Raw genomic sequence first — 26,694 nt, forward strand, 5'->3', positions numbered from 1 at the left:
ACTTTTCTAATACGGGATTTGTGACTGATATTTTTTTTCAATCGAATCAGCAGTAACCAATAAGGTACAAAGGTCACTACACAACACGCAAACATTATATATATATATATATATATATATATATATATATATATATATATATATATATATGTGTGTGTGTGTGTGTGTGTGTAAGTATAAATATATATATATATATATATATGTATATATATATATATATATATATATATATATATATATATATATATATATATATATATATATATATATATATATATATATATAAAATATATACTTATAATATGTATAAATATAGGGATTCATAATTATATATATATATATATATATATATATATATATATATATATATATATATATATATATATATATATATCCTGTCTTGTATCAATAGTTATTTGTTCATAAATACAATTTACTAGTTATGATCGTTATTAAACAAGTGTAGCATCATGAACCATTGAAAATAGGAAACCTAACAATACTTTTTATATATTCAAAGATAACTTTGAATTTCGGTAAATAGTCTCTATCATTGCAGTTAATTTATGTAATAAATTTTTGCGTTTGTGTTCCATCACTTATGAATTTCCAAATTAAACTATGATGAAGGCCATGAACATAAAATACACAGATTTATGTATGATAAGATATTCTTTGTAGGATTCAATTACAATAATTTGTTTGCTTTCTGCTTGTTTATACAGGCTAGTAGAATAAGTCTATGTTTTTATTCATTAAACAGAAAAATTAAACATCTATTAATTCCATTACCTGCAAATAGTAACTAATACCAAGAAATTGAGAAAAACTTTAACCCCTTCGTTGGCATGAAAATTATGACTAGACCTGAGAGACAGAATTATAAATTGTACACTTAAACTTGTAAAAAAAAAAAAAAAAGAATTGTTAACCTCTTAATAAACGAGTGACTTTAGACTGGGGACCTGAGGGGCAGAGAATCCTAAACTACACCTTGTTAAACACGTCATAATTACAAGAGTAGTTATTCACGGACATCATATAATCATGCAAATAATGAATTGCCAACGACATGGCTCCAGTTTTTATACTCATATTCCCCAATCAAAATTGATTTTGTCAGTCTAAGCAGAACAGGTCCCATAAACGGAAGCAAGACAACACAGAAAGCGATTTGATACACTCACATGCACAGCTGCGGGCTTAGGTTTGGGCGGCGCAGTGGTTGGGCGTTCACGCGAAGAGGTACTCACGTGCTTGATCGGGGACGACCTCCTCGAGTTCTCAATGTCCTTCTCTGCCTTACTGATCGGCCTACTGCAAGTGGCACAGACAAAGAGCTCAGATATACAGACATTTACATTGAGGCACCCTTATTACTATGGACTCTTTGTTTCAACAGTGTACATGAAATAGATTTCTTATTTCTCAACTGAGTACATGATATGGACTCATTTCTCAAATGAGTACATGAAATGGACTCCTTATTTCTCAAAAGCGTACATGGAATTGACTCTTTAGTTCTCAAAAGACCCTTACCACTATGGACTCCTTATTTCTCAACAGACCCTTATCACTATGGACTCCTCATTCATAAACAGACTCTTATAATTATGGACACTTTATTTCTCAACAGACCCTTACCACCATGGATTCCTTATATCTCACAGTGCATGAAATGTAAATAGAAGTAGATGCTTATTTGTTATTTGACATATATGGCGAAGAGAGAAAACTGGACGGTCTTGAAAACAAATTGGCAAAGATTTCTCTTTACATATGGAATACATAAAAAATTTATTGAATTATATATAGCAATTGCCGTATTACAAGTTAGAACGTTGTTTATTTGTTCAATATAATTATTCAAATATTACCCCTGTTACAAAATTGTATGAAACTTGTTTATTGACATCGATCCCTTATTCAAATGAATCAAAATATCAATTGTAACCTATATTCCAAGACATCATTGCTGGAATCTATATACAAAAAGACATGTCTATGCATGAGTTTTAAAAATTAAACATTAAAAGTCTGTAGCCTTTCCTTTGAGTATATTCAAGTACGCGAAAGATAAGTCCTGTGAAATCAGATAAAAATATTACTTCCACTCGCTTTTAGAATCGAGTATCATTATATAACATTTTCTTGACATAAAGGAAAGCAATATCTTTTCAAACAGAACACGCTCACAATACAACACAGTTATATTACCTGGCTCCGAAGGTTAGCAATCAAAGATATCATTTCCATAATTGCAAAAAAAGGTAAAATCCAATACACTCAAATCCTAAAGGAATCCTTATAACTAAAAGTTTTTAAGCATTGAATGTTCTTAATGAATAACAGGAGGTAATTAATATGAAAACTAATTCTCACAAGATAAGTCATTTATATCCTACAGATTGGTGTAAGCCAAAACAATAAAAACTTGTAAAAATAAGACGCCAACGAACCTTGGTGAAGCCGCTGCCAGAGACAGGGCCTGAAGGGACGACCTGCGAGAGACCTGCTCCCAGAGCTCCGCTTGCTTCGAGTAAATCTCAGCCAACCGTTCGGAGGCAGTTTCAACTCCCCAACCACGATGCTGTCGTGAGGAAGAAAGAAAAGGGTGATTGTTAGGCGGGTACTTAGAGAGAGAGAGAGAGAGAGAGAGAGAGAGAGAGAGAGAGAGAGATGACAGAATATATGAGCACTAGGTAAATAGTAAGGATATATAAAGGATGAGAGAGAGAGAGAGAGAGAGAGAGAGAGATATGACAGAATATATGAGCAATGGTAAATAGTAAGTAATATAAAGGATGAGAGAGAGAGAGAGAGAGAGAGAGAGAGAGAGAGAGACAGAATATATGAGCACAAGGTATATAGTAAGGATATATAAAGGATGAGAGAGAGAGAGAGAGAGAGAGAGAGAGAGAGATGACAGAATATATGAGCACTAGGTAAATAGTAAGGATATATAAAGGATGAGAGAGAGAGAGAGAGAGAGAGAGAGAGAGAGAGATAACATAATATATGAGCACAAGGTAAATAGTAAGGATATATAAAGGATGAGAGAGAGAGAGAGAGAGAGAGAGAGAGAGAGAGAGAGATAACAGAATATATGAGCACAAGGTATATAGTAAGGATATATAAAGGATGAGAGAGAGAGAGAGAGAGAGAGAGAGAGAGAGAGAGAGATAACAGAATATATGAGCACAAGGTAAATAGTAAGGATATAAAGAGAGAGAGAGAGAGAGAGAGAGAGAGAGAGAGAGAGATAACAGAATATATGAGCACAAGGTAAATAGTAAGGATATATAAAGGATGAGAGAGAGAGAGAGAGAGAGAGAGAGAGAGAGAGAGATAACCGAATATATGAGCACAAGGTATATAGTAAGGATATATAAAGGATGAGAGAGAGAGAGAGAGAGAGAGAGAGAGAGAGAGATAGCAGAATATATGAGCACAAGGTAAATAGTAAGGATATAAAGAGAGAGAGAGAGAGAGGAGAGAGAGGAGAGAGAGAGAGAAATATTATTACTGATCTGTAAAGTGTTCAGGAGAAATTGAAGCTACTGTATTTTACAGTTCATATTCCTTGTATATATTCGCATTGTCCAATGAATGTTTCTTTAGCTTGTCAGCCTAAAAACTTAAATAGTTTCATATCTCTTAAAAAAGCTGCAACTTATACGAGATATCTATATATAAACATGCAAAAAATTAGCCCTCTGTTAAATCAGCAAACTTTCAAGAGAAAGAGTTTCAAGACAAATTGGTAGATATTCAAAATTTCCAATTGAAACCATTGACTGAGAACCACGAAGATACAGAGAAATCCCTTTAACCCAGTTCCGCTTAAAACTGAAGATTTTATTTAATCATAACAAATGATGAAGTAACTGTAGTGAGAATATCCCAAGATTGAAGACACATGACAAAGTTCTATAATAACCATAATATAACTCTAATGATTCTCAATGAAGAGTTTTCATTTCTTACGGCAAGTCGAGGTCATTATACATCGCATTTGTTGTTACTGTTCAGATAATGAAATTATGAAAAGGAGAATAATATCGTTTTTAACAGACTGATTTACTATCTCAAGATGATGATTAACTTTATGACAGCGATAAGGTACTCAATGAAATGATTCATTTATGCTGATGTTGCTGTAGTTGAATTTAAGTTCTCAAGAACACTCGACGCCTAACAGCAAGACAAAATGAAGAGATCCCCAGGTAGGGATAAAAGTTAAGAGATTTAATTAGTAAGTTATCTTTAGGGGTAAAAAACAAACACAAATGAAAACATAACACTTGACATGAACTGTATTTGGAGTTACAAAAAACAACACAACAAAATCCACGAAGCTCATCTGCCAACTATCTTGATATACTGTGTATGCCGTTGGGATGCACTGATGCCAAAATATTCTCTAAGGATTAGGCCTAGTAGTTTCGTCTACTAAGTACTTAAGGTCTAAAATGAAGCCAGCAAAATGCAGGTTCTAAGTCGACTGTAATAAAAAATAAGAACAAAACTTGAGATCCACTAAAAAGAGGAGGCAGCCATGCTGACAGACAATCTGAGCTTGTAGCAGAGATACTTAGGGGTTGGAAAATGCATGCTGTAACTAAATGTACTTCAAAGGAATTGTGATATGCATTGTCAAATCATGATGAGGGAACATTGTAAAAGTATAAATGAGCTATCAAAGAAACTAATAAAAAAAAATAATATCACTGAATCTATAACTGAGATTATTAAGCCAAATAAAATGTTAACATACCCGCAGGGATGGCTCACCGTAGGCAAGGTATATCTGTGTTAGCAGATTTTTTCTACCCCCTTTTTGGAAGCTAAGATTCGCAAGTCCTACTGAGCTTTTACAAAGATCATATAATTAAAAAACATTGGGTATCTATAACAACTTTAGTGTGTTATATTACATTAATTTATTCTCTATATCTGACAGCAAATGACAAAAGTTTCGGGTTCATCATTTTTGACAATGCAATCGTGCACTGGTGGTCATTTCAGGACAATTCGTTCCAGAAATTTACAGCTTCCTCAACTCATCCTTTAATTATAAACTAATGACATTTCATTCATACTGGTTACTAATAAAGTAAAAAAAAAAGAGGGAGATAGTCGAATACTCTAAGCATACCAAACCTCCTCAATCAGTTTTAAATGAAATCCAAGATCAGGTCTCATTAACCAGAATTCAAACATCAGACAGGAGATTTTATAACGTAAATCCAACTTCATACCTACTACAGCCTGGTTAAGGAGGTTTGCACTAAGGACTTACAAATTAACATCGACAAAAGTAAGAGGAAGACCATTACCATCAGGTATCAATGCAATATAATCAAATAAAAAAAAAAGAAACTAACTCTGATCAAATATAAGCCAGAAAAAAAAATCTGGGATTTGTTTGGATATAAAGTTACGAGTATTAAATCCAACAGAAGACAAACAAGAAGGCATAAAAATGGGAGAAATTTTTCACCCTCCAAAGACCTGGTCAAAAAAAGCCCCAATATTTTGGTCAACACACCTGAACAGTCCGCCATACGTCACCAATATCGTGCCTCGCCTGGGGAAGAAGAAGAAAAGGAGGGACGGCGAGGTTATGCTAAAAACATATTTACCTTTTTTTCTTGTGTTTTTTTTTATTCTTTTCTTTATACAGAAGATGTAGCGTTGAGTGCCTTCTCTCCCATTGAAGGGGATTCAACACTACATAATTCACACTTACACATGGACAGCCTCCTTTCTGTCATCAAAAGTTACAAGCAACAAAACGATGAGAAATACCCTTTTTAGATCCGACTCTAAAATCTATATTTAATACTGGGAGGAAACATTTCCCAAATTTGTAATGTGATCCCTCCTTATGCGCTCGGTATGTCTGTGAGTATATATGTATGTATATGTATGTATGTATATATATATATATATGTATATGTGTATATATATAATGTATATATAATGTATATATTTGTATATATATACATACATATATGTATATATATATACACACACACATATATATATATATATATATATATGTATATATATACAGTATGTATGTATGTATGTGTATGTATGTCTGTATATATAAATATAAATATAAATATATATATATATATATATATATATATATATGTATATATATGTACAGAGACAGAGAATGAGCGAAAAAATGATATGCCTAGTTTTAAAATGAGTTAACCTTATGCAATGTACTACAAACGCCTCACTTCATTATCCCTCATTGACACAGCACAGTTTTAAATTCTAAGGTTAAGGAAGAACACTACAGGCAGTGGGAATCACAGATGTACATCTAATATAAGGAGAGAATATTGAGTTAAGTATAATAAAAATGCTGGTAGTTTATCTTTCCCAAAAGGTTATTCTGTCGTCTGGAAAATGGCCAAGTTTTCGAATGTCAGAGATTTCAGATTAAATTGACAAGTGTAAAGAGACCATTATAAATTTTGTGTTTTGTATAACTTACAGATAAAGTGACTTTCATGTATATGCAATTACTGTGAAATACTGGATACCTATATATACTAAAAACTGTTTAACAGCATTATAATTATGCTCTTACCCAGCTCATTGCCATAAATGACATACGAAGGTGAAAAAGTAAGTTTCAATACAAGGACATAATTCTATTGACAAAGGTTTAAGAAGGAATAATGCTCAATGGAAGTGTACTGTATGTGTCTTTTTAATAAATCATATCTTTATGATATAGAGATAACATTTAATAGATAGCTCACAACTAATTCAGAACACAAAAAATAACTAAACTGAATGCAAAAATTACAGATATAACGTAAGAATAGGGATTAATGTCTGGAATTAGACCACAAGTACATTATCTGTAAATCCCAAAACGTACAGCTACAGAAGTCATTAACTCGGAAAATCCACGTCTTTTTAATTTTCAATGTAAAAAAGATTATGACAGAATGCACATGATTTTTAAATGAATTTCAAGACAGGATTCTTTTAAAAGAATAACCGCTGATAACAAACTTCAATCTCATTCCTTTCTGGTAAAATTAAAAGCCATAAAAAATAACATATAAAAATGGCTAAGATATTACAATGACGAATCATACTTTAAAATAGGTTCTCTACATACATCAGCAACTACCGATAGTATACGAAAGCTTTTGCAAAAACTATTACGTTCACATAGCAATCAAACATTACAAAAGCCACAAGGACTAAAATTTTAATTTACTTACAACTGTAACATACGGATAAAGGAAAAAGTCAAGTTTATTCCATAATACAGCTACTGTATTGAATTTCAAACGTCGCATTACTTTTATAAGTAGCTGAATTCAGACCAATCGTGGGATTTCCAAAAACTATGTTAAACATAATTGCCTTTACTGTCTCTTCTCCTTCTACGTAACGTTGGTTACAAAAATGATAAATGAAGGACTTGCGAATTAGTTGTCAGCGTAGGGACGTGGTTTCACCTCGTTAGTATGAAATGAGAATACGCTTATATATATATATATATATATATATATATATAGTGTATGTGCGTGTGTAAGTGTGTGCGCGTGTGTATATTTACGCTTTACCAAAAAATACATAACCCAGAAACTTTTGCATTCCAATGAAGATGATTATATCAATACTGTTCAGAGGTAGATTTACTGCAAGACTCGGACAAGAGTAAAAGAAGTCAGTGAATGGGATTTAAAACAAATGCTACGTAACAATGCATGTAAGTAATAATAGTAATGACGATTAAAATGCACCCAATAATATATGGCAGAAACAACTTAATATTTTGTTCAAAGAAACAAATGCACAACATGATACAATACATGGAGAAAAGAGCATGACACTACCACTAACACTAACGGGATTAGTATATGGGGCTGGAAATACAAAAAGGAAAACAATAATATGACGGTTCTAATAATATCTCGACGTCTCCATCAAGAACTCACACCATGTCATGATTTTCCTGTCAACTCACAGTATTCATTTTTTTTAAGTGACCACCAGTACATTAAGTATAACATATATCTTACGAGATTCGTTCATAATGCAATTTCATTATGATAATTTGTCTTTATATCGAATTCCAAGCGTTTGATTAATTGTAAAACTAATAACTACAACTGGTTTTCATCATAATTAAAGGTTATTAAATATCTAAGGCTTCATTCTACAATTAAGACTTGCGTATCTCAAACTTCACGTAACGTTGAAAGTTACATTACCGTTTTCACCATCAACTTTAAAAAAAAAATAAACACTAATATTATCTTTAATAAATAGAAAATAAAATCTCTAATATTCTTTTGGATGATTTCTAAAAAAAATATACATTTCACACAAAAAATGGAAAAGACTTGTCTTCTTTAAACTTTATTGTTGTAAATATTAAATCAATATGATTTTTTTAAAAAGAAATTACTAATGATTTTTTTTAAAGAAATAAAACTTTGACAGTGTGCTTTCCCTTCCAATAGAATATATCTATTTGGCAAAACAGGTAATAGGGTTTCAAAGTCTATTAAAATGTTACCTTACTACATTAATGTGGACTTTTACTTTTGAGGGGGTACAGTGTAAACAAAGTGGTTTTTCAAACTATATTACGTACTGCAAAACACTTAACTTTCATCATTTTAATACACTATACGTACTATATATAAATAAAAAACCTAATGTCATAATTTGAGTGCATTTCATTTCATCATCTTCCAGAGCTATTCCTGAAAATAATTGCACTATTATTATTATTTTTTTTATTTAAAGATCCTTGTGCCAAAAGTAGAGTATCAATTAAATTTCATTTCTAAGAACTAGAAAGTGAAAAATTTACACACCAAAATTAGTATGACAATATAATCTTTACCGAATAAATACCATTATTCATTGCTTTAAAAGACAAAACGCCATATCCATGACAACACTGTTCTGATTATGTGATGCAGAAGCAAGAATTCTACATAATTTTTTTATGACCCAAACCTCAGGTAATATTGGATTAAAAAAGTTGGCTGTTGACGGGAGTCAAAATGGAAAAAATAAAATCACGGCAACATCATAATGGAGGTCGAACTCAAAGGAAATGGTGGGAAGGAAACTGGTTAAATTTGTGGAACCACTCACTCTGTACTGGCCCGCCTGACGACGCAGCTCAATGACTTCCTTATACCAATTATTGGATGCATCAGTACTTGCGGCCGGTTCGTCGGTCTTAACCTTATGGAACTTGCCGTCCACATATTGGTATTGCGAGAATGGACGGAACTTCTTGCGGTACTCAGACTTGTAGGCCCTGAAAGACACACAACAAACAGGCTGTTATAGGAGAAGGGCTTCCATTCACATCAAGTGTTGAAAAAAGATCGTGGGGGATAAGTAAAGCATTGTTGTACCCTATGGTATTCAGCAATATAGGAATATATCATTTATAAAATGTCTTATCTTTTCTTAAACACTTAATATGTTTCATGGAAAGAAGTCAAATATTTCCTATCTTAATTTTTTTCAGAGTATAATTAATCTTTCAAACAAATTTAAACTCATGAAAAGCTACTTAAACTAGACTGCAGATAACGTGTTGAAATACATATCCATATTTAAGACAAAAGTTTCCTGGGTCCTCTAATTATTTTTCAAACGCAACTTAAAACTACGATATTATATTAATTGTCCTGAAAATGATAGTAAATTACTCATTATTCATTAATAAGAATCTTAACATAGAAATCATATTGCTTTCTAAATAAAACAAGAGTACTTTCTCCTTCTAATCTAAGAAAAGCTTGACTAACTTTAGCTTTGTTCATACTAATGTACCTGTAACATAACACAGAATTAACGGGACCAAAGCATTTGGTATATCAGGGACATTTACCAAAATATTGGTGCATCATCAGCTGTGATTGAAAGTAACCAGCATAATCACGGGAGTGGCAATAAACAAAATAAGAAGAAAGCAATGTGGCAGCTTTATTTTCATAATTCAGGAAAATAGAGATGAGAGCAAAACTATAAATGTAGCAATTTGCCTTATATGATGGACAAACTAATGTGGCAGTGAACTAGAGGATAAACAGGCACTTAGTGTTCCTGAACGTGACAGGATTTAAAGACGTGGCTTGGACAATCAGAACATCAACAAGGTAAGGACAAAAAAATATCCGAGGAGAGTTAAACTCTGATCATTTGAGTAGTTTTCTCACATCAGAGCTATATCGTAACCATATACACAAAAAATGAAAAAAAAGGGAATTCAAAGGCATTGAAATTACTAAAAGGATTCTTGGGTGAAATTTCAATTGCCTAGTAACTTAACTCAATAGTTCTTTGCAATATAATCTCAAAATTATTTCATGAAAAACATTAAGGCAATTTTCTCATTTTCTTTTGCCAGAATCTAAGAATCCTTCTAGAAATCATTTTTACCTATTTCCACATAAAAATGTGATTTATTTAAACCTTCAGTTTCAAAAAAGGCTCACAAAAACTAGAATCATATTCATGAATGACAAGGAGTTTGGTGAAGGAGAAACATTCAGAAGTACAGTAACCCTTATGCAAGGCAAGACAACGAGATCTGAGAAAAATAAATTACATCTATATGTAAATAAATTTGGTGGGACTAGAGGATGATACCTCGTGTGGTAGATTTAATGAAGAAGAAACCATTCAGAGTGCAATTAAATTCTTCCTTTCTCTTTGTGTGCTTTGTGAGTGTTGTACCAGTGTACTTTGGTGTGAGGATATATGGCAGAGACAAAATGAAATTGGTTCCCCTCTAAGAACTCTAATCTTTGCAGCATGAAGGTTATTGCCTTTACACACTCGAAGTCAACTATTTATTCATAAAAACTAAAAGTTTTGTTTTGAAATCATCTAATTTGATGGGTTCTTTCCATTTCAATTCTTTCATTTCTGGAAACACGCACTAAAATTGGCACACATACTCTTTATAGTTTGCTCTTTTGATAAAAACTGTTAGCCACTATGAATTCAAGATGGTGGACACTTTACAATATGGACGCCGTTAACTATACAGAAATATTGCATTTCTCAATAATATCGCAAAGATTTGTGCTACTGAATAATCTTGCTGCCAAATCATACATTTTCCACCGAGTAGAATCCGCATTTGGAACCACGGACTTACTGGCTTTCCTGAACCAACATAGTGGACGTCAATGCACAACCCAGGCACACTGAATAGCACCACTGCTGTGAAACTCAGTATGGGGTTCAGTATCCGCTAAATAATGATTTAGCGTATATACATAATTAGTTTAGTAACCCAAATTCTGACTAATATGATTTGCATTAGTTAGCCACAGTATATTACATGCAGATCAGATAGACAGTCACGTCTTATTTGACAGGTTGTGCCGGCACAGGACAGCCAAGCCAAAGGCAACGGGAATTTACACTGCTTTGCATATACTTACTTGGATGTGTACAATTCACGAGGGACTTAAATTATGCTGGATATACAATTGAGCTACATATAAGCCATATATTTCCATTCCAGAACATAGTCGTACCCATAGCTTATTGTGCATGATTGTGCTCAAGGTGGTAAATGGATTAAACCTTCGCCTTGATTCACTGAATATCGATATTTACTATAGTGTCATACCTTGAATACCACTCACCAGGATAGAAAATACAAATCCAAGGCTGTCTAAATTTTGAACTGACCAGAACAAGTAAATAGCTATACTGTCAGTCACTGACTGAGTTGACACCATACTTCTTTGCTAACAACAATGTAAACTATGTACGGTGGCTTCTGATCCACTATAGAGACATGGTGATCCTAGAACAGAAGCATCCTCAGCTGGCTCAGGAGTTCCAGAGTGGACTCTGATGTACACAAATCGAGCTAACAGATCTTAGCAGTGACTATTGACCAAGCCCATGAGCAGGCCAACCCCGTCATCAGGACATGACTGAATACCCACCAGCACTGAGAAGATAGATCACACCTGGTCCTGAAGTCAGCCACTTGGTTGCCAGTTTGAGGCAACATGTGGGATCAAAGAGGGTATGAACACATCACTTATCATAATGAGACAGAATGAATACAAAAATTGTTCCTAGAGCAATTAGAAAAGCTCTCGAACCCGTACAAGATATGGGCAATCCTTTCTAGGAGGAGAGTAGGGACCTGCTTTCTCTTGATGCAAAGTTGCACCCCTTGAGGTAGAGCCAGACACTGATACTATCATCACTGATGAAGTATTGATGAACAGTCTGCCCACATGGAGTTCAAAGACGTTTGAAGATCACACAATATAAGCATACAATACCATGTACAAGAGAAAGCTGAAACTAGATCAAAGTGATGACGAGGGCGAAACGCAAGGTAAAAAGGGAAGGCAAAATTCCCTCAAACTGGCGAGAGTTCCTGAGAGAAAATGACAACAAAGCCTAGCTGTTTAAATCTATGACTGATAAGATTGCAATTGTGGCCACACTAAATGATGTCACTGGGAATAAGGAAGAAGACAGCCAGAAACTACCCTATCAATCTGGCTGGGGTGTCACCATGCAGTCATGAAGAAGTTGACACGCAGTCCTTTGTGCATGCCAGGCATGCAACCAAAGTCATCATGGTCAAAACCAGTGACAGATGTTGTCACCATTGCAGTAAGTGTTCTGCAGGTATTTCAGGAGCTAGGTCTGCAGCAGATATGCATGATTTGTGTTGCACTATTGTAGAAAAGAGCAAAGGGATGCTCTTCTTCCATGCCTTCACTGGCTGTAATGTCATTTCAGTAATCTGTGACAAAAGGAAGAAGTCTGCTTGGTAAACCTGGGATGTTTGTGATGAGGCTTCCAGTATCTTCAGTGAAGAATATGATGAAGACGTGGAGATCTTGGAGTAGTTTATGGCCATGATATACAACAGATCTACTACAGCTAAAGGTATTGATAATGTGAAGTTGGACATGTTTGTTCGGAAGCAGAAACCATACAAAGCCATTCCTCCAACTTGAGCAATAATAAAGCACCAAGTGAAGTGTGCTGCCTACCAGGCGGGCTGCGTCTGGAGTTAGTAAACAGTGTGTCAGCCAAGCACACAGTCCTGCTAACTGGGGTTGGGTCAAGAAAGGATATCTGTGGTTTATTGCTTGGATAGAGCTCCCACCCATTGCAGAGAGTAGTCAGTAGCTGACCAAGAGCGGATGTGAGTGAAAATGCTGTGGTCAATGCATATACCACTGCAATGGTCTGACCTGCATGGCACTGTGTAGGTACAGATGCGGGGTTAAGCAGTGCTGTATTGTAGTATACTCATACAGGCAGCAAGACAATATGTGGCAAACACGTAGAGTCCTACTGCCTACATCCAATATTATATCAGACTTATAGTGCTTATGACACGAGCACTTGCTACCCTATTTATCATTTGGGGCTGATATTACGGTACAAGGAAGCTAGTGAGTAAGTACATATTTCCAAATTCAAATTATACAATGAAAAATGAATAACTTAAACACCATGATCATTACAAAAAGATGTCTTTATGATTTGACTTGGAATGCAATATTTCTGTATATTCAATGACGTACATTTAGGAAAATGGTCGACATCTTGATTTTTTTGTTGGATAACGGTTAAAATTGTTCGAAATAATCTTATTTGATAAAAAAAAAATTCTTTCTACTTACTCAATTGATAAATTTTTATACAGGAATATGCGTATATGCCTCTCAGCTAGAATCACGATGAAGTTAAAATCACGAAATTAATATAGATAAAAAATATCATAGGCTTTGTTTTTACCATATAATCATCATTTAAAATAATACATAATTTATATTTCTTGATTCCAAGCAAAGTGACTTTTTTTTCGTTACTAACATAAGAAAATGTGTCCAAGTGTGTTAGCCACGAGGAATGGACGAATAAGTAAAGTCCCATTTCCTAAAAACTCAAGACAAAACAAAGGACGACAAACAGTTAGGAACTCCCAAGAGGGGCCTTTGTCACTACCATATATCATTGATTGTACAAAATATGCATACGTGACATACAAATGTATTCATTCCACGTGCGGAAGTTGGTCATATATAGACAGTTGATGTAAAAAATAGCACAATATTTATCAAATATTAAGGTAAAAATCATGTAATATTCATTAAAAAATTATAAAGAAAATGTCATGTAATTCACATCAGTGTTAGTAACATCATCCTCATACCCACAGTGTTCAATGATCACACTAAAGTCAAGTACAAGTCACCAATAAAGTAGGAACTACAAAAAAGTACAATGCACGTTTCGTTCATATTTACAGTTCATGAGCCAAGTGTGTGTACACATGTGAACCTAAAAATTCTACTTAACATATGCGAGAATAGATCCTGCTTCTCAACTATGGATTTTAGCCAAGCTGTTAGGGGACTGCCCTACAAAAATAAACATCTATACCAACATTGCAGTCAACCAGGCATCATATCAGCCACTACCTGCTTGTTAGAACATGGTGTCAATCTTACCCTCTCTGAAAAGATTTGCATGCACATTCCAGGTAAACAAAACACATTTGCTTCATTCATTAGCGATTTGTAAACACAAATGGTATGCTTTGCTTGGACACACTGATTGTGATGCAACTTGTGTGTGCAATTCTATGCTTTACATTAGGTGTAAACAATCAAGTTCTGCTGGTGACTTCACACATTAGTAAATTGAGGGGATAACATAAATCTGTAAGTCAGGACAATCATAACAACGTTATGCTATTGCATCATTTCTTCATAATTACAGGTGGCAAAACCTGATTTATAAAACCATAATACACATCTAAAGCTGAGGGGGGAGGGACCCTCGCTTTCTGACCAAGCAAGAAGAAGACTGCAGTATGGTGTTGAGACCGTGAGGTAAAAGCACTGAAATCCTCATTACAAACACCATAAATAAGTCCTTATTCAATAAAATTTTCAGCTTTTAATGAGATTGAGAGACTGCGTTAATTCATTTAGTAATTTACAGTGTCACAGATAACCTGTTCATAATTCAATTACACTTATGAACAGAAATTTCCTAAAACATAGAGAAACATGTTTCATTTGCAATAAACCAAATCGAGGCACCGGGCTCAAAGCTAAGGTAAGAATCAACATTGATTGAAAAATAAACTGTATTCAGATTTAATGTGAATGAAATACGTAGGGAAAGTTATTTTGAGAGAGAGAGAGAGAGAGAGAGAGAGAGAGAGAGAGAGAGAGAGAGAGAGAGAGAGAGAGCTTACATGTGTGGATATAATCATAAGCCTCAGTGTAAAATTAAAAGTGAAACCGCTACTATACTGCTGAAAAACGCTCGTGGATCGAGACCTTTTTACACTACAAAACTGACGTGATAATCTTTATAAGAGAGCATAGTTGTAAATGAATTTATCATATTTGTAATAATTGGTTATTTCGTTTCGTATGCTCTTCCCTTTCATATATTTTGCGTTCTCAATGTATTCAAATCACGTCCATACAAAAGCATTACAACAAAAGTACATCGACATATGTTAGGAGTCCTCATCCTACTTTATATATCCTCGTGAGTGTATAAATATATATATATATATATATATATATATATATATATATATATATATATATATATATATATATATATATATATATATATATATATACACTCACATAGTATTACTGCCTATTAAATGCATTGATCAGTAGGAAAGAATCTTAAGCCAATTTCTGAGACAAAACTTTTATCTCTTTAAGGACCCTTAAACATGCGCGTGAACGTGTAGGAAAATCGAGAACTATTCATGTAGAAATATTATATAGAAAAGTTGCTGAAAATCGAGAACTATTCATGTAGAAATATTATATAGAAAAAGTTGCAAGATACGGTGAAATTATTATGTCGAATGTTTAGATTACTATATACAGTAGTTGCATTGAGGTAATATATTTTTGGTACTGCAGAACTAAAGATAAAACTACGGTTTGTCTAATTTCCTTACAAGAACAATTGTATTCTTAACATATCAGTTATCTAAATTTATATTAACAGGGCCGTTCAAATCTCAATAGCTTCACTGATATCAATGTAACCAATATTATGTCATACTTTCAGAGATTAGGACTATAAAAGTATTTGAAAAATCGAACATCCAAGCAATATTAACCAAACTTTCTCTTATCTTATGTATAAATTTATTCAAGTAACTAAGAGTAAAATCTGCTGTCCAAAGAGTGATGAATGAGACAATAAAACATATAGAAAAATTGAATTATGGCATCTGTTTAAAAATAGAAACATATATCCTAAAAACATAGATAAATAAGGATGAAAGAGCAAGTATATAAGTAAATAAGGAACATCAAGAATGAAAAAGCAGGAAACAAGTCATAAATAGTCTTCAAACTGAGTAAACATCTATTTTGAAATCACCATTTCGTGTTTACATTACAAACAGGTAACCTGAGAACCGTTCCTACTAAATAAAAAAGTCAACTAATTTTCAGAAAACTTAAGCCATCATACTGATGAGGTATCACTAGCTTTCCTCTCGGCCCTGCAGTTTGGTCAATTGCTGAAATACTTGGTGGGAGATATTGTGCACTTATAATGTAGTTTATTACATCTACCAATTTTCTAATTCTAGCTTTAGTAACGATAAAACTTAGGCTCCGTAATAATAGCAACAATACAATTTATCTAGCATATGATCATTATCATTTAATAAATATATATACAGTATATATATATACATACATATATATATATATATATATATATATATATATATATATATGTGTGTGTGTGTGTGTGTGTGTGTGTATATAAAGGTAGTTATGTGTGCGTGCTTGTGTGTGCATTTGATGTGAAAGTGTGTTTTTCTGTATAAGTCCTTTAGTAGGGTAGGTTCTGGCAAAACCTGGTAATGGCAGATGCAAAATTTTGAGGTTCTGGCAATCGCAACCTAGTATTCATTACTGGTGCGGATCTAACAGTGTGCGGAGCCTTCATTTTCATTCTGCTTGGGAAATGTGGGCTGGATGAGGAGGGAAGTGAAACCTAAAAGACTCAAGTTTGTATAGCTAGGGAAAATACAAATAATTTGAACAATTTGTGATTTGTTCCCATGTAAATACAAACCTTCATTCTTTAGTAAGGGGGCCAAATTGGTTGGCTAGCAATATGCTCTGACTAGAAAGAAGAGTAGAGGAAAGGATCCTTGCATCCCGTGACCACTGGTTGAATGACCTACTGCGTCACGGCCCAGTTTTTCATACAAGAACCTATCTTCAGTGAAAACAATATTCCTGTTAAGGACTAATATAAATATTTTGTTTGCCTTAACTGACAATCTCCCCATCAGAATGAATGTGGTGATTCTACACTACTACTATTTAGTATAATTACCACCCGTCACTAGTGTGCTCACCTGCATCAGTGTCCGTTCCAGCTCCATAACGTTTCACTGGTTGGTTCCAAGAGAGGGAAGGAAGGAAAAAAGAGGGAAGAAGGCCAGTCATTCTCACCCTTTAACCTTAAAATGATGATGTAAATACTATCTTTGACATGATGCTTCTATGTCCTGAAAAGAACGAGGCTTGCTCCATCACGCGTTGAGCAGCTACCACAGGTCCAATGGAAAATGTATCCTGGAACCCGTGGGTTCAATCCCGAAGATAGTATGCTGTGAAGGTGGCCTGCTTCTTCCAGATGCCTGCCTTCAATACTTGGGTAATTGAATGGTTCTTTTTGAAGGCTAAATTGATGCCAATCACTCTGACTTCATGAGCTCTAGGAGAGACTGAGGCCGAAGGATTGTGCCCTTGTTCCCTGTAAGTTCTACTGTAGATTTTGCAAAGTCAGGAGATGGTATTTCTGGAGATTTTCTTTTTTGTCCTCCCTGTGCTAATGAAGAACCTCTAAGTGGGGCCTAGATGATCTTGTTGTTTTTATGTAGAGCCTCACTGCCCTTACTAAACACAGAAGCAAGACACTAGGCTTATCAACCGTCTCCTTCAGTGACGATAATGAAAAGGATTCAAACCTAGAATCACTGATTTAAAGTTTAAAGGTTTAAAGACTTCTCATGAATGGCAGACGCAAGGGACAGTGCCAATGCACTAGCTAGCAGGACAATGCCCTAGAAGGTTGACAAATTACAGTATACATATGATAAGTGACTAAGACCCTTTCCACTCAAGCTAAGACCAGGGAGGGCCAGACAATGGTTGCTTCTGGCTCAGCAGGTAGACTTATAGGCTCACCAAAATCCCCCTTCCTTAGCTCACAAGGATGGTGAGGTTACTGACACTATAAGAAACTATCGAGCTTGAGAGGGACTCGGACCCCAGTCCGGCGATTACCAGGTAGGGACGTTTCCAATAGGCCACTACAGCCTCGGATGGAGTTTGTGTTTCTTGGCAAAAGTTCGGGAACAAATGAGAACGAGACCTGTCTCCAGTGCTGGGAATGTGACACTAAGTACAATTAACCATGCAGCTCTACCACTCTTTTGGTGAAGCTAAGACTTACTGAAAAACTCTTACGAGTAAATCCCTGTCTGAGGCTTTGGTTAAGAGTTCGTGAGGGGGTTGATTTTCCATGGGGACAAAAGAGGCTTCGAGTGGAGAAGCACCAATCAATGACTGCCCACTTTGTTTTTGAAGACTCTCAGAGATATCCAGATAGTTTCTTTATAATTGGTTGTGAAAAGCCTCTCTCTGAAGAGAAACTAGATAACCTCCAACTGTGAAGACACAGCCAGTCCACTGCATTGTGGTATTTCTTCATGAGCGCCGACATCGGAGGTTGCACCAAGCTGGGAGTTCTATTGAAACTTTTGTCAGTAAACTTAGAATGTCTTTGTGCCACTCTGCATGTGACCATTTCAGTGCTACCAAAGTCACTTGGAGATTGGGGATAATGATAGCTCTGCTGATCAATTTCCTTACCAGACAGAATGATGGGAAGGCATAAATGTCGAGGCCGTCTCACGTGTCTAAATATTTCTCCAGTGCTTCTGATTGGTTCGGCACTGGTGACCAATAAATGTTTTTTTTTTTTTTTGTTGAGGTGAGTGGCAAACATGTCTAATATGGGGGTACCCCAAAAAGTCAGTCACTGGTTATGCTTTTTTTTTTTTTCTGGAATGAAACATGCTGACAGGGTTACTCAGTTGTCCTCCGACCATGAGGGCATGCTCATTGGTAACTGACAAAGGGGCCGAGAAGCTGACACCCCTGTTTGTTGACATAAGCCATTACTTTAGTGCTGTCACTCATACACACTTTAAAGTGATCTTTTACTATTTCCTGAAAATGGATCAGAGCTAGGTATGCTGCTTTCTAAGATGTTTATATGAGACCTCTTGTTTACATGCTCTATTCACAGACCTGGCGTGGAGTGGGTCAGAATGTGTGCTCCTCACTCTACTCTGGAAGCATCTGAAAAAAAAGGATAAGTTTTGTGGGGAAGAACCCATATTGAGGATCCCTCCATCAGGTTCCTCTCCTGCAGCCTCTTCTCGGACTTCCTGTGTCACCTTAACTAGTACATCTGGAGGGTCGGACCTCTGTTTTCAACTGGACTTCAGCGTTCACTGCACAGAACAAAGGTGTAACCTCCCATGTGGGACCAAACATTCTGGGGAAAACAGACACCCAAGCAGTCTTGGCCAGTTATTTGCTGTGAAGAATTCCTACGTTAGGAAGGCTATTGTGACCTTCAACCTTTTAAACCTGTCCTGTGAAGGGAACACTTTTCTTGGACCGTATCTATAGCAACACCAAGTAGACAAGGTTCTGATGTTGGGTGAAACGGACCTCTCGAGATTTATCCAGATCTCCAGATCCTGACAAAACACGAAAAGGTCACTGTGAAGTAGAATCTGCGATTCTGACTCCGTCAACAACAACCAATCTTCAATTACCGGAGATGTCTTATTCTCATCACATGAGCCCAGGTTGAGACAGTATGAACACTCTCATAAACACCTGAGTTACTGTGAAAGTTCAAAGCAGAAAACTAAAAACTGAAACCTTATTGTTCCCAGGACAAACTGAAGTTACTTCCTCGAGTTTAAGTAAAATGAAATTCGGAAATATGCATCTTCCAGGTCTACGGACAGTAAGAAGTCATTCTATCTTATTGATTGTAGGACCGTGCTGGGGTCTTCATCTTGAATTTCGTTGTAGAACAAAATCTTTCAGATGGGACAAGTCGATGACTGGTCTCCAATCTCCCAACATCTGAATCAGGAACAGGTTGCTGTAGAATCCTAGAGATTAGCCGCAAAACTGACATTCCTACTGCATTACAATTCATGGCATCCCAGGTTAGGAAAAGTGAATATTGTTGTGCTAACCTTTCTGCTGATATCCTCAGGGTTATGGTTGTTACCCTAGGGTCTAAGGTAAGAGGGGTAGAATTAGCTTCCTCTTTCACATAGAATTTCCAGTTTCAAAAAGAAAAAAATGAAATAATTTTGAGGAACAAGCCATTCGCAGTCTTTGGTTGCAAAAACCTATGCTTCTACTTTCTGGATGGTTTTCTTGCTCTGATGCGACCATTGTAACTCAAGACAGTGCTTTGAGGTGTGCGCTTTCATGGATAAGGAGCCAATGGAAGTCTGCCTGCCAGAGAATGGGGGTTTCAGAGTATTACCTAAGATGTTAACTTTCATGATGAGTACTAAAGCCCTCAGGAAAGAAGACTACTCTTCGGGCTTTGTAGAGGTAGACTCCAAGGGTCTCACCTCAGCAGGATCCGGTTAGTTGGCGACATGGGAAGTCTCGATGGGCTTAGGGGGGAGAGTTCTTGCTCTCTTCGGAGATGTCCGATTGTGAGATTCTTCGGAGTCTCTAGTAGATGGTGCCCGTTTATTTTTATTTTTTGAAGCAATTTTTTTCTTCTCCCTGCCTTTCTCGACCCAGAAAAGGGAGAGATAGGAGGGCACATGATCTTTGGACAGAGGAAGTTCCATCTCATCTGGGGACTCTGGGTTCGGATATGATTGTGGTGATGGTTCTCGGGTCGATTTCAATCCACTCCGATAAACAATGTCTATAGTATTCATCCATAAACTTCGGGAGCCCAATTCTAGGATTTGCAGGATGTGGATCCCCTTTCTTGTCTTTCAGAGGAGCAACTTGCAACTCTGATGGACATTCAAGTTCTTTAGGGTGTGACATACTTTTATAATCTTTGAGCACTTGCAAAACCCAAGTATGTGAGTTCCTTTGAGAAAGAAAACTTGATCCTCCCAACATAGTTTTCTTCTACTCTTGTAGGGAATACTATCATAAGATGAAAATGGAAGCAAGTGCACACTCCGAAGAGCCACCATGCTCAGGTGAGGCCGAACAGCCTGCTCACATGTTTCTCACCGACATAAAAATCTTGTGACTTCTCAAGATCAGAGAGTGCTCTCATTCCAGAGGATATTCCCCTTTCGAGGAAATAAGTCGGCGTAAATACCGGGAACAAGTGCCCCAGAGTTAAAGACAAGTTTATCTTTTACTAAGCTGATTCGCACTTAGAATGAAATAAGATATTAGTGAAAAACTTCCACAACACTAGTTGGAAACGCAGGATGCTATAAGCCTGGGGGCTCCAACAGGGAAAATAGCCCAGTGAGGAAAGGAAATAAGGAAATAAATAAACTATAGGCTATAAGAAGTAATGAATAACAATATAAAATATCTTAAGATATCAGTAACAACATTAAATTAGATCTGTCATAGATAAACAATGAAGAGAGAATAGTGAGCCTGAGCGAACCTCTAGCAAGAGAACTCTAATCCAAGATAGAGAGAAGCCATGGTACAGAGACTATGACACTATCCAAGAATAGAGAACACTGGTTTGATTTTGGAGTTTCCTTCTCCTAGAAGAGTTGCTGACCATAGCTAAAGAGTCTCTTCTACCCTTAACAAGAGGAAAGTAGCCACTGAAAAATTACAGGACAGTAGTTAACCCCTTGAGCGAAGAAGAATTGTTTGGTAATCTCAGTGTTGTCAGGTGTATGAGGACAGAGGAGAATGTGGAAAGAATAGACCAGACTATTCGTTGTGTATGTAGGCAAAGATAAATGAGCCATAACCAGGGAGAAGGATCCCATGTAGTACTGTCTGGCCAGTAAAAATGGATCCAATAACTCTCTAGTGGTAATATCTCAACGGGCAGAATCAGATTGAAAGCCACAGGCACTGTGCCACTATTAGACCCGAACCACCAGTGGATGGTGGGTAACAGTTGCCAGAACCTTGATAATTCTTCATTGGATGTTACCAGCTTTCACCAGAATATACCCTATTAAAGAAGAAGGTTTGTATTCGTGTAGGAACATACACACACACACACACACACACATATATATATATATATATATATATATATATATATATATATATATATATATATAGGTGTGTATGTATGCATGTGATATATGTGATTTTCCGTACACATATGTATATATAAACATACACACAATCATATATATGTGTAAATATATATACATTATATATATATATATATATATATATATATATATATATATGTGTGTGTGTGTGTGTGTGTGTGTGCATGTGTGTGTTTGAACATAAACAATCTGGCAACTGGAAACGATACTGCAATCACACTGACATGAAAATAGCAAGCTCTGATTTTTGGAGTGTATACTACCTTTCTAGTCAATCTAGAACACCTTCTATCGTGGTTTGGACTTCATGATGAAAATTTTGAATAGCCTTACAAATTACAATATAGTTATGCAAATGGGAAAACATAATTTCAAATATGGTTACTAAACTATAATTCGGTGCAGTGGAATTTTCTCTCACTAATTCAATGAAAAAGGGTCAATCCTCAAGCAGCCTTATCAACACATGTAGGCAATGTTGAGGAACTACAAAGGAAGCAATAAAATCATAAAAATGAGGAGTCATAAATGCCAAAGCCATAGCATTAAAACGACCCTTAACGGTCACTAGTGATTATTAAAAAAAAATTACCTTAATGGCTTTGTTGGATCAAACTGGATTGCGGATACTGTAGTGGACCTCTTTAGGATGCTACAGGACAAAAATAAAAGTGGTTGACATTTGAAATTCCAAGGCCTTAGCGTTGTCACTCTATTACGCATTGGACTGATCTCACTAGGAATTTGGCATGCAGGAGAGAGAGAGAGAGAGAGAGAGAGAGAGAGAGAGAGAGAGAGAGAGAGAGAGAGAGAGAGAGAGAGAGAGAGAGAGAGACTGGCGAGAGTAATGGCGACTGGAAAAGAATGTGTCGAACTGTATAAAATATTTCCACGTACTTAAAAGAATGAAATTTGACTATTAAGGATAGTTTATTTTCTATTTTGAGCCCCATGATTCAGTTTACTTATTGTTGATAGGGATACTTTTTCAACTATTTCGGTACTTTTACACTTGAACAACTACATTATCCAGTTTCTCTACATGTATATATTTACGTAAATTTATGCTTATATATGTGTGTATATATATATATATATATATATATATATATATATACATACATATATATAAATATATATATACATACATATATATATACATATATAAATATATATATATATATATATATATATATATATATATATATATATATATATATATATATATATATATAAGTCAATCGAAAAAAGATGTTTAGCACCAGCTATCGGGCCATATAGCTATCATTGGTTGACAATTCTTTTTCAAACAAATAAACCCTGGTATGAAATAGCATGATGAAACTCTCAGTAAAATGTGGGTATTGCATAACTAGTAGCCCTAGAGTGCTTTTATAATTGAAAGTAAACTAAATTTTATAGCCTTAATAATACTTTATAATAGAGTCATGGCGAAAAGAGCTTTTGCAACTAACCTCAAATCTTAAAATCATACTATGTGTACGCTTCCATTTTCAAAGAGAGAGAGAGAGTGATACTTAGAACAATGGCAACCTAAATTTATAAGATGGATCAATAAATATCAGAAAACAGACAAAGAAATTAGGTAAAAGTTTGGTGCTGGTGCAAGGTCACCAAAAGCTCCCTACCCTCAACCAGAAGTAATCAAAGTATCACAGCATTACAAGTCTAATAACCCAGAAATTGAGGGCAAAGCTGTAAGGTAAGAGCTCCATGAAAGGTTTAAAGGGCACTCATGAATGACATAGGTAAGGGATAGTGACATTGCCCCATCAAGCAGGACACTGCCCTAGAGACTGGCGATCACCAGGCAAGGACGTTACCAACAGGAAATCAGAATGAGAAAACTTTGGTTAATTTCCTCAAGATAACAATAAGAGTAGAGAAATTAAGTTAGTTTTTGATAATTTTAAAATATCTAATGAGCAGTTAATGGCAGTTAATAAGCAAAGGGTATATGTTAAATATCAACCCAAAGCGCCTTTTTCAACATTGCTAATGATGTCTAGGCTCTATGAAAGATAATGAGGTTGATAGAAACAATTTCTTAGTGTACTGCAAAATGAATAATATTTCTTAAAGAACTAACATTATCTCTCAGAATAAGAAAGCCACTGTAATTCTTAGACACTGGTTTCAGGATGTGTACAGAAATTGTCACAAACTTTTGATGCTATTAGTTTGACGCAACAAAGCATTTCTAGCAAGCTCACACACAACAACAGCTATACAAGGCGATGATTAGGAACTTGGGTTTCTTCTCCCAGTGCTACAGCTAAGGCAATAAAAGATAGTCTTTTGGATGAAGTCACTAATAGTCATATTCTAAAGAATTTCTTTGGGTACCTTTATGCTTTGAGAAATAAATTCTGGATTTACATAAGGAGAGATGAATTAATGTTGATGACCCTGCGGTTGGTGCCAAGGATGAGAGTCTAGGAAAAATAAGAGCTAGTTGAATATATTGTTTTTATAAATCAGAAATACAGATTGACAGACTGAATGAATAAATCAGACAACCAATTGTGTGAGTTATGAGTAGACACCGAAATGTCTGGAGCTTGTAGTTGCATGATATCTACTGTAGTTAGGTCAGTTAAGAATTGTTCAAGTAGCAACCACTATCAGGAAATTATTTTCTTTGTCATCAAAATCTGCCCCTGCAATTTACATTTAGTGTCTGACATAACCTAGGATTTAGAATGGTACCAACCAGTCTTGCCTATACGATTTGTGAATAAAACTACAAAGATGAATTGGGTATTCTCTAGAAACACAGATAAGCAATGCCAGCCATGGCATTGCACATCCTACAACCAAGTTCTTTGTGGGTCTTTTAGAAGACTTGGGGTCTCTGAAAGACTGACTCTACTATAGGAGAATGACACTCATCTGTGATTAGTCTACGTATGAAATGTAATTGTTGTTTTCTCTTATACCAATTCTTCTAGATTAATTCTATCATGGATTTTCTATATCTGACTTTTTGTTTGATAACTCATCATCATAGCTTGTCATGCCAAACCATTGAAGGGTTTTTTCATTGCCACTAAGTCAGACTTATCCAAGTTTTGGTCACTCCAGCTCTAACTCTGTTTAGGGCACAAAAATAAGGTCTGGGAAGTAGTGTCCCGTCAGCAATTTCTTCGGAGGGACCTGCACCGCACTGTTGCGGAGTAGTCTTCTATCAAAGTCCCTCAATTGGTCCATTCTATCATTCAGCACTGATATTTGGACTGGCAGTCACTCCACAGTGGCAAAGCTCTACTTGGAAGTGGCACGTGAGGATGTAGTGGGTGTCTTTGAGTCCAAGATTTGTTTGCTTTTTTTTTTATTTTTTTGTTGTTGTTGTATGCCTCCTGATTTCTTGGGGGGGGGGGGGGGTCATAATAGCAAGTTTGTAGAGGGTGTTGGTGAGAGTGGGATGTAGTGTCACTGTAATGACTGCATGGGATCTATTTTCTTAGCATGCGATTATCTGTTCTACACTGGTGCACAGACATTGGCTGGTGCATAGAACAGTGACAAGGCAGTTGTTTTTAGTGTGTGAGCATTGGCTCCCCTCTTGGCTACTGCTAGTCTTTTTAGCAGGGAATTGCGAGAGCTAACCCTCCCTCGGTGTTTTTACAGATGGGTGGCAAATGACAAAGTTCAATCCAGTGTTACATTGGAAACTGGTGATGTTCTTAACTCTTTCCCATGCCAGACAACTGACAACTGGCCATTTCAAAGCAATTTGACAATAACTCTATGATAAATGTTTACTATAAATGTCATGGCTATGAAACAAACAAACAAGATGAGGCAACAAAGTTTTAAGCCTTACATGTCAGTACTAAACTAGGTTTGCTTATAAGTATACTCACATATACCTGCGATTATGAATATCTAATAAACAATTATCCAAGAATTGACTCGGTTACATACCCTGGGAATCATTTATGTGATGACTGAATCCAAAAACCTATACACTTGGTTTGTGAGGAAAGATCAAAACAAAATCACAAAGGTGATCTTTCAATTGAAAAAACACCTGAACCAGTAAGAGTTTTTAGGCCTCACAGGTCTCCAACGGAAGGATTTTATAACTGTAACATGAATCTCTAGCCTGCAAGATCTGGATTGAAGGAACTCTATTGCTGAAACATCCTTTTTCTCTATCAGCTATCAATTTAAAGTGTGATACCTAACCATAATCCGTCTGTGATGGGAGAATCTTTGCTCAAGTAACA

At 35.6% G+C, this 26,694-nt stretch overlaps 1 protein-coding gene across 31 annotated transcripts in view; it reads right to left on the reverse strand.

Moving 5' to 3' along the window:
* LOC137650196 (nucleolar protein dao-5-like) overlaps positions 1 to 26,694 on the reverse strand; it is a 998,067-nt gene that overhangs the window by 44,999 nt on the left and 926,374 nt on the right. For 24 of the 31 annotated variants that reach the window (XM_068383641.1, XM_068383503.1, XM_068383605.1 and 21 more), the window contains 5 exons: positions 23,034 to 23,093; positions 9,160 to 9,328; positions 5,552 to 5,590; positions 2,460 to 2,590; positions 1,188 to 1,317 (listed from right to left, as the gene is read on the reverse strand). In XM_068383641.1, coding sequence (XP_068239742.1) covers positions 1,188 to 1,317; positions 2,460 to 2,590; positions 5,552 to 5,590; positions 9,160 to 9,328; positions 23,034 to 23,093 — 529 coding nt within the window. The remainder of the gene's footprint in view (positions 1 to 1,187; positions 1,318 to 2,459; positions 2,591 to 5,551; positions 5,591 to 9,159; positions 9,329 to 23,033; positions 23,094 to 26,694) is intronic. The other 7 variants (XM_068383565.1, XM_068383519.1, XM_068383437.1 and 4 more) reach the window with 3 other exon arrangements.

Source organism: Palaemon carinicauda, chromosome 1 (assembly GCF_036898095.1).
Source record: "Palaemon carinicauda isolate YSFRI2023 chromosome 1, ASM3689809v2, whole genome shotgun sequence".
In the NCBI taxonomy this organism is placed as follows: domain Eukaryota; kingdom Metazoa; phylum Arthropoda; class Malacostraca; order Decapoda; family Palaemonidae; genus Palaemon; species Palaemon carinicauda.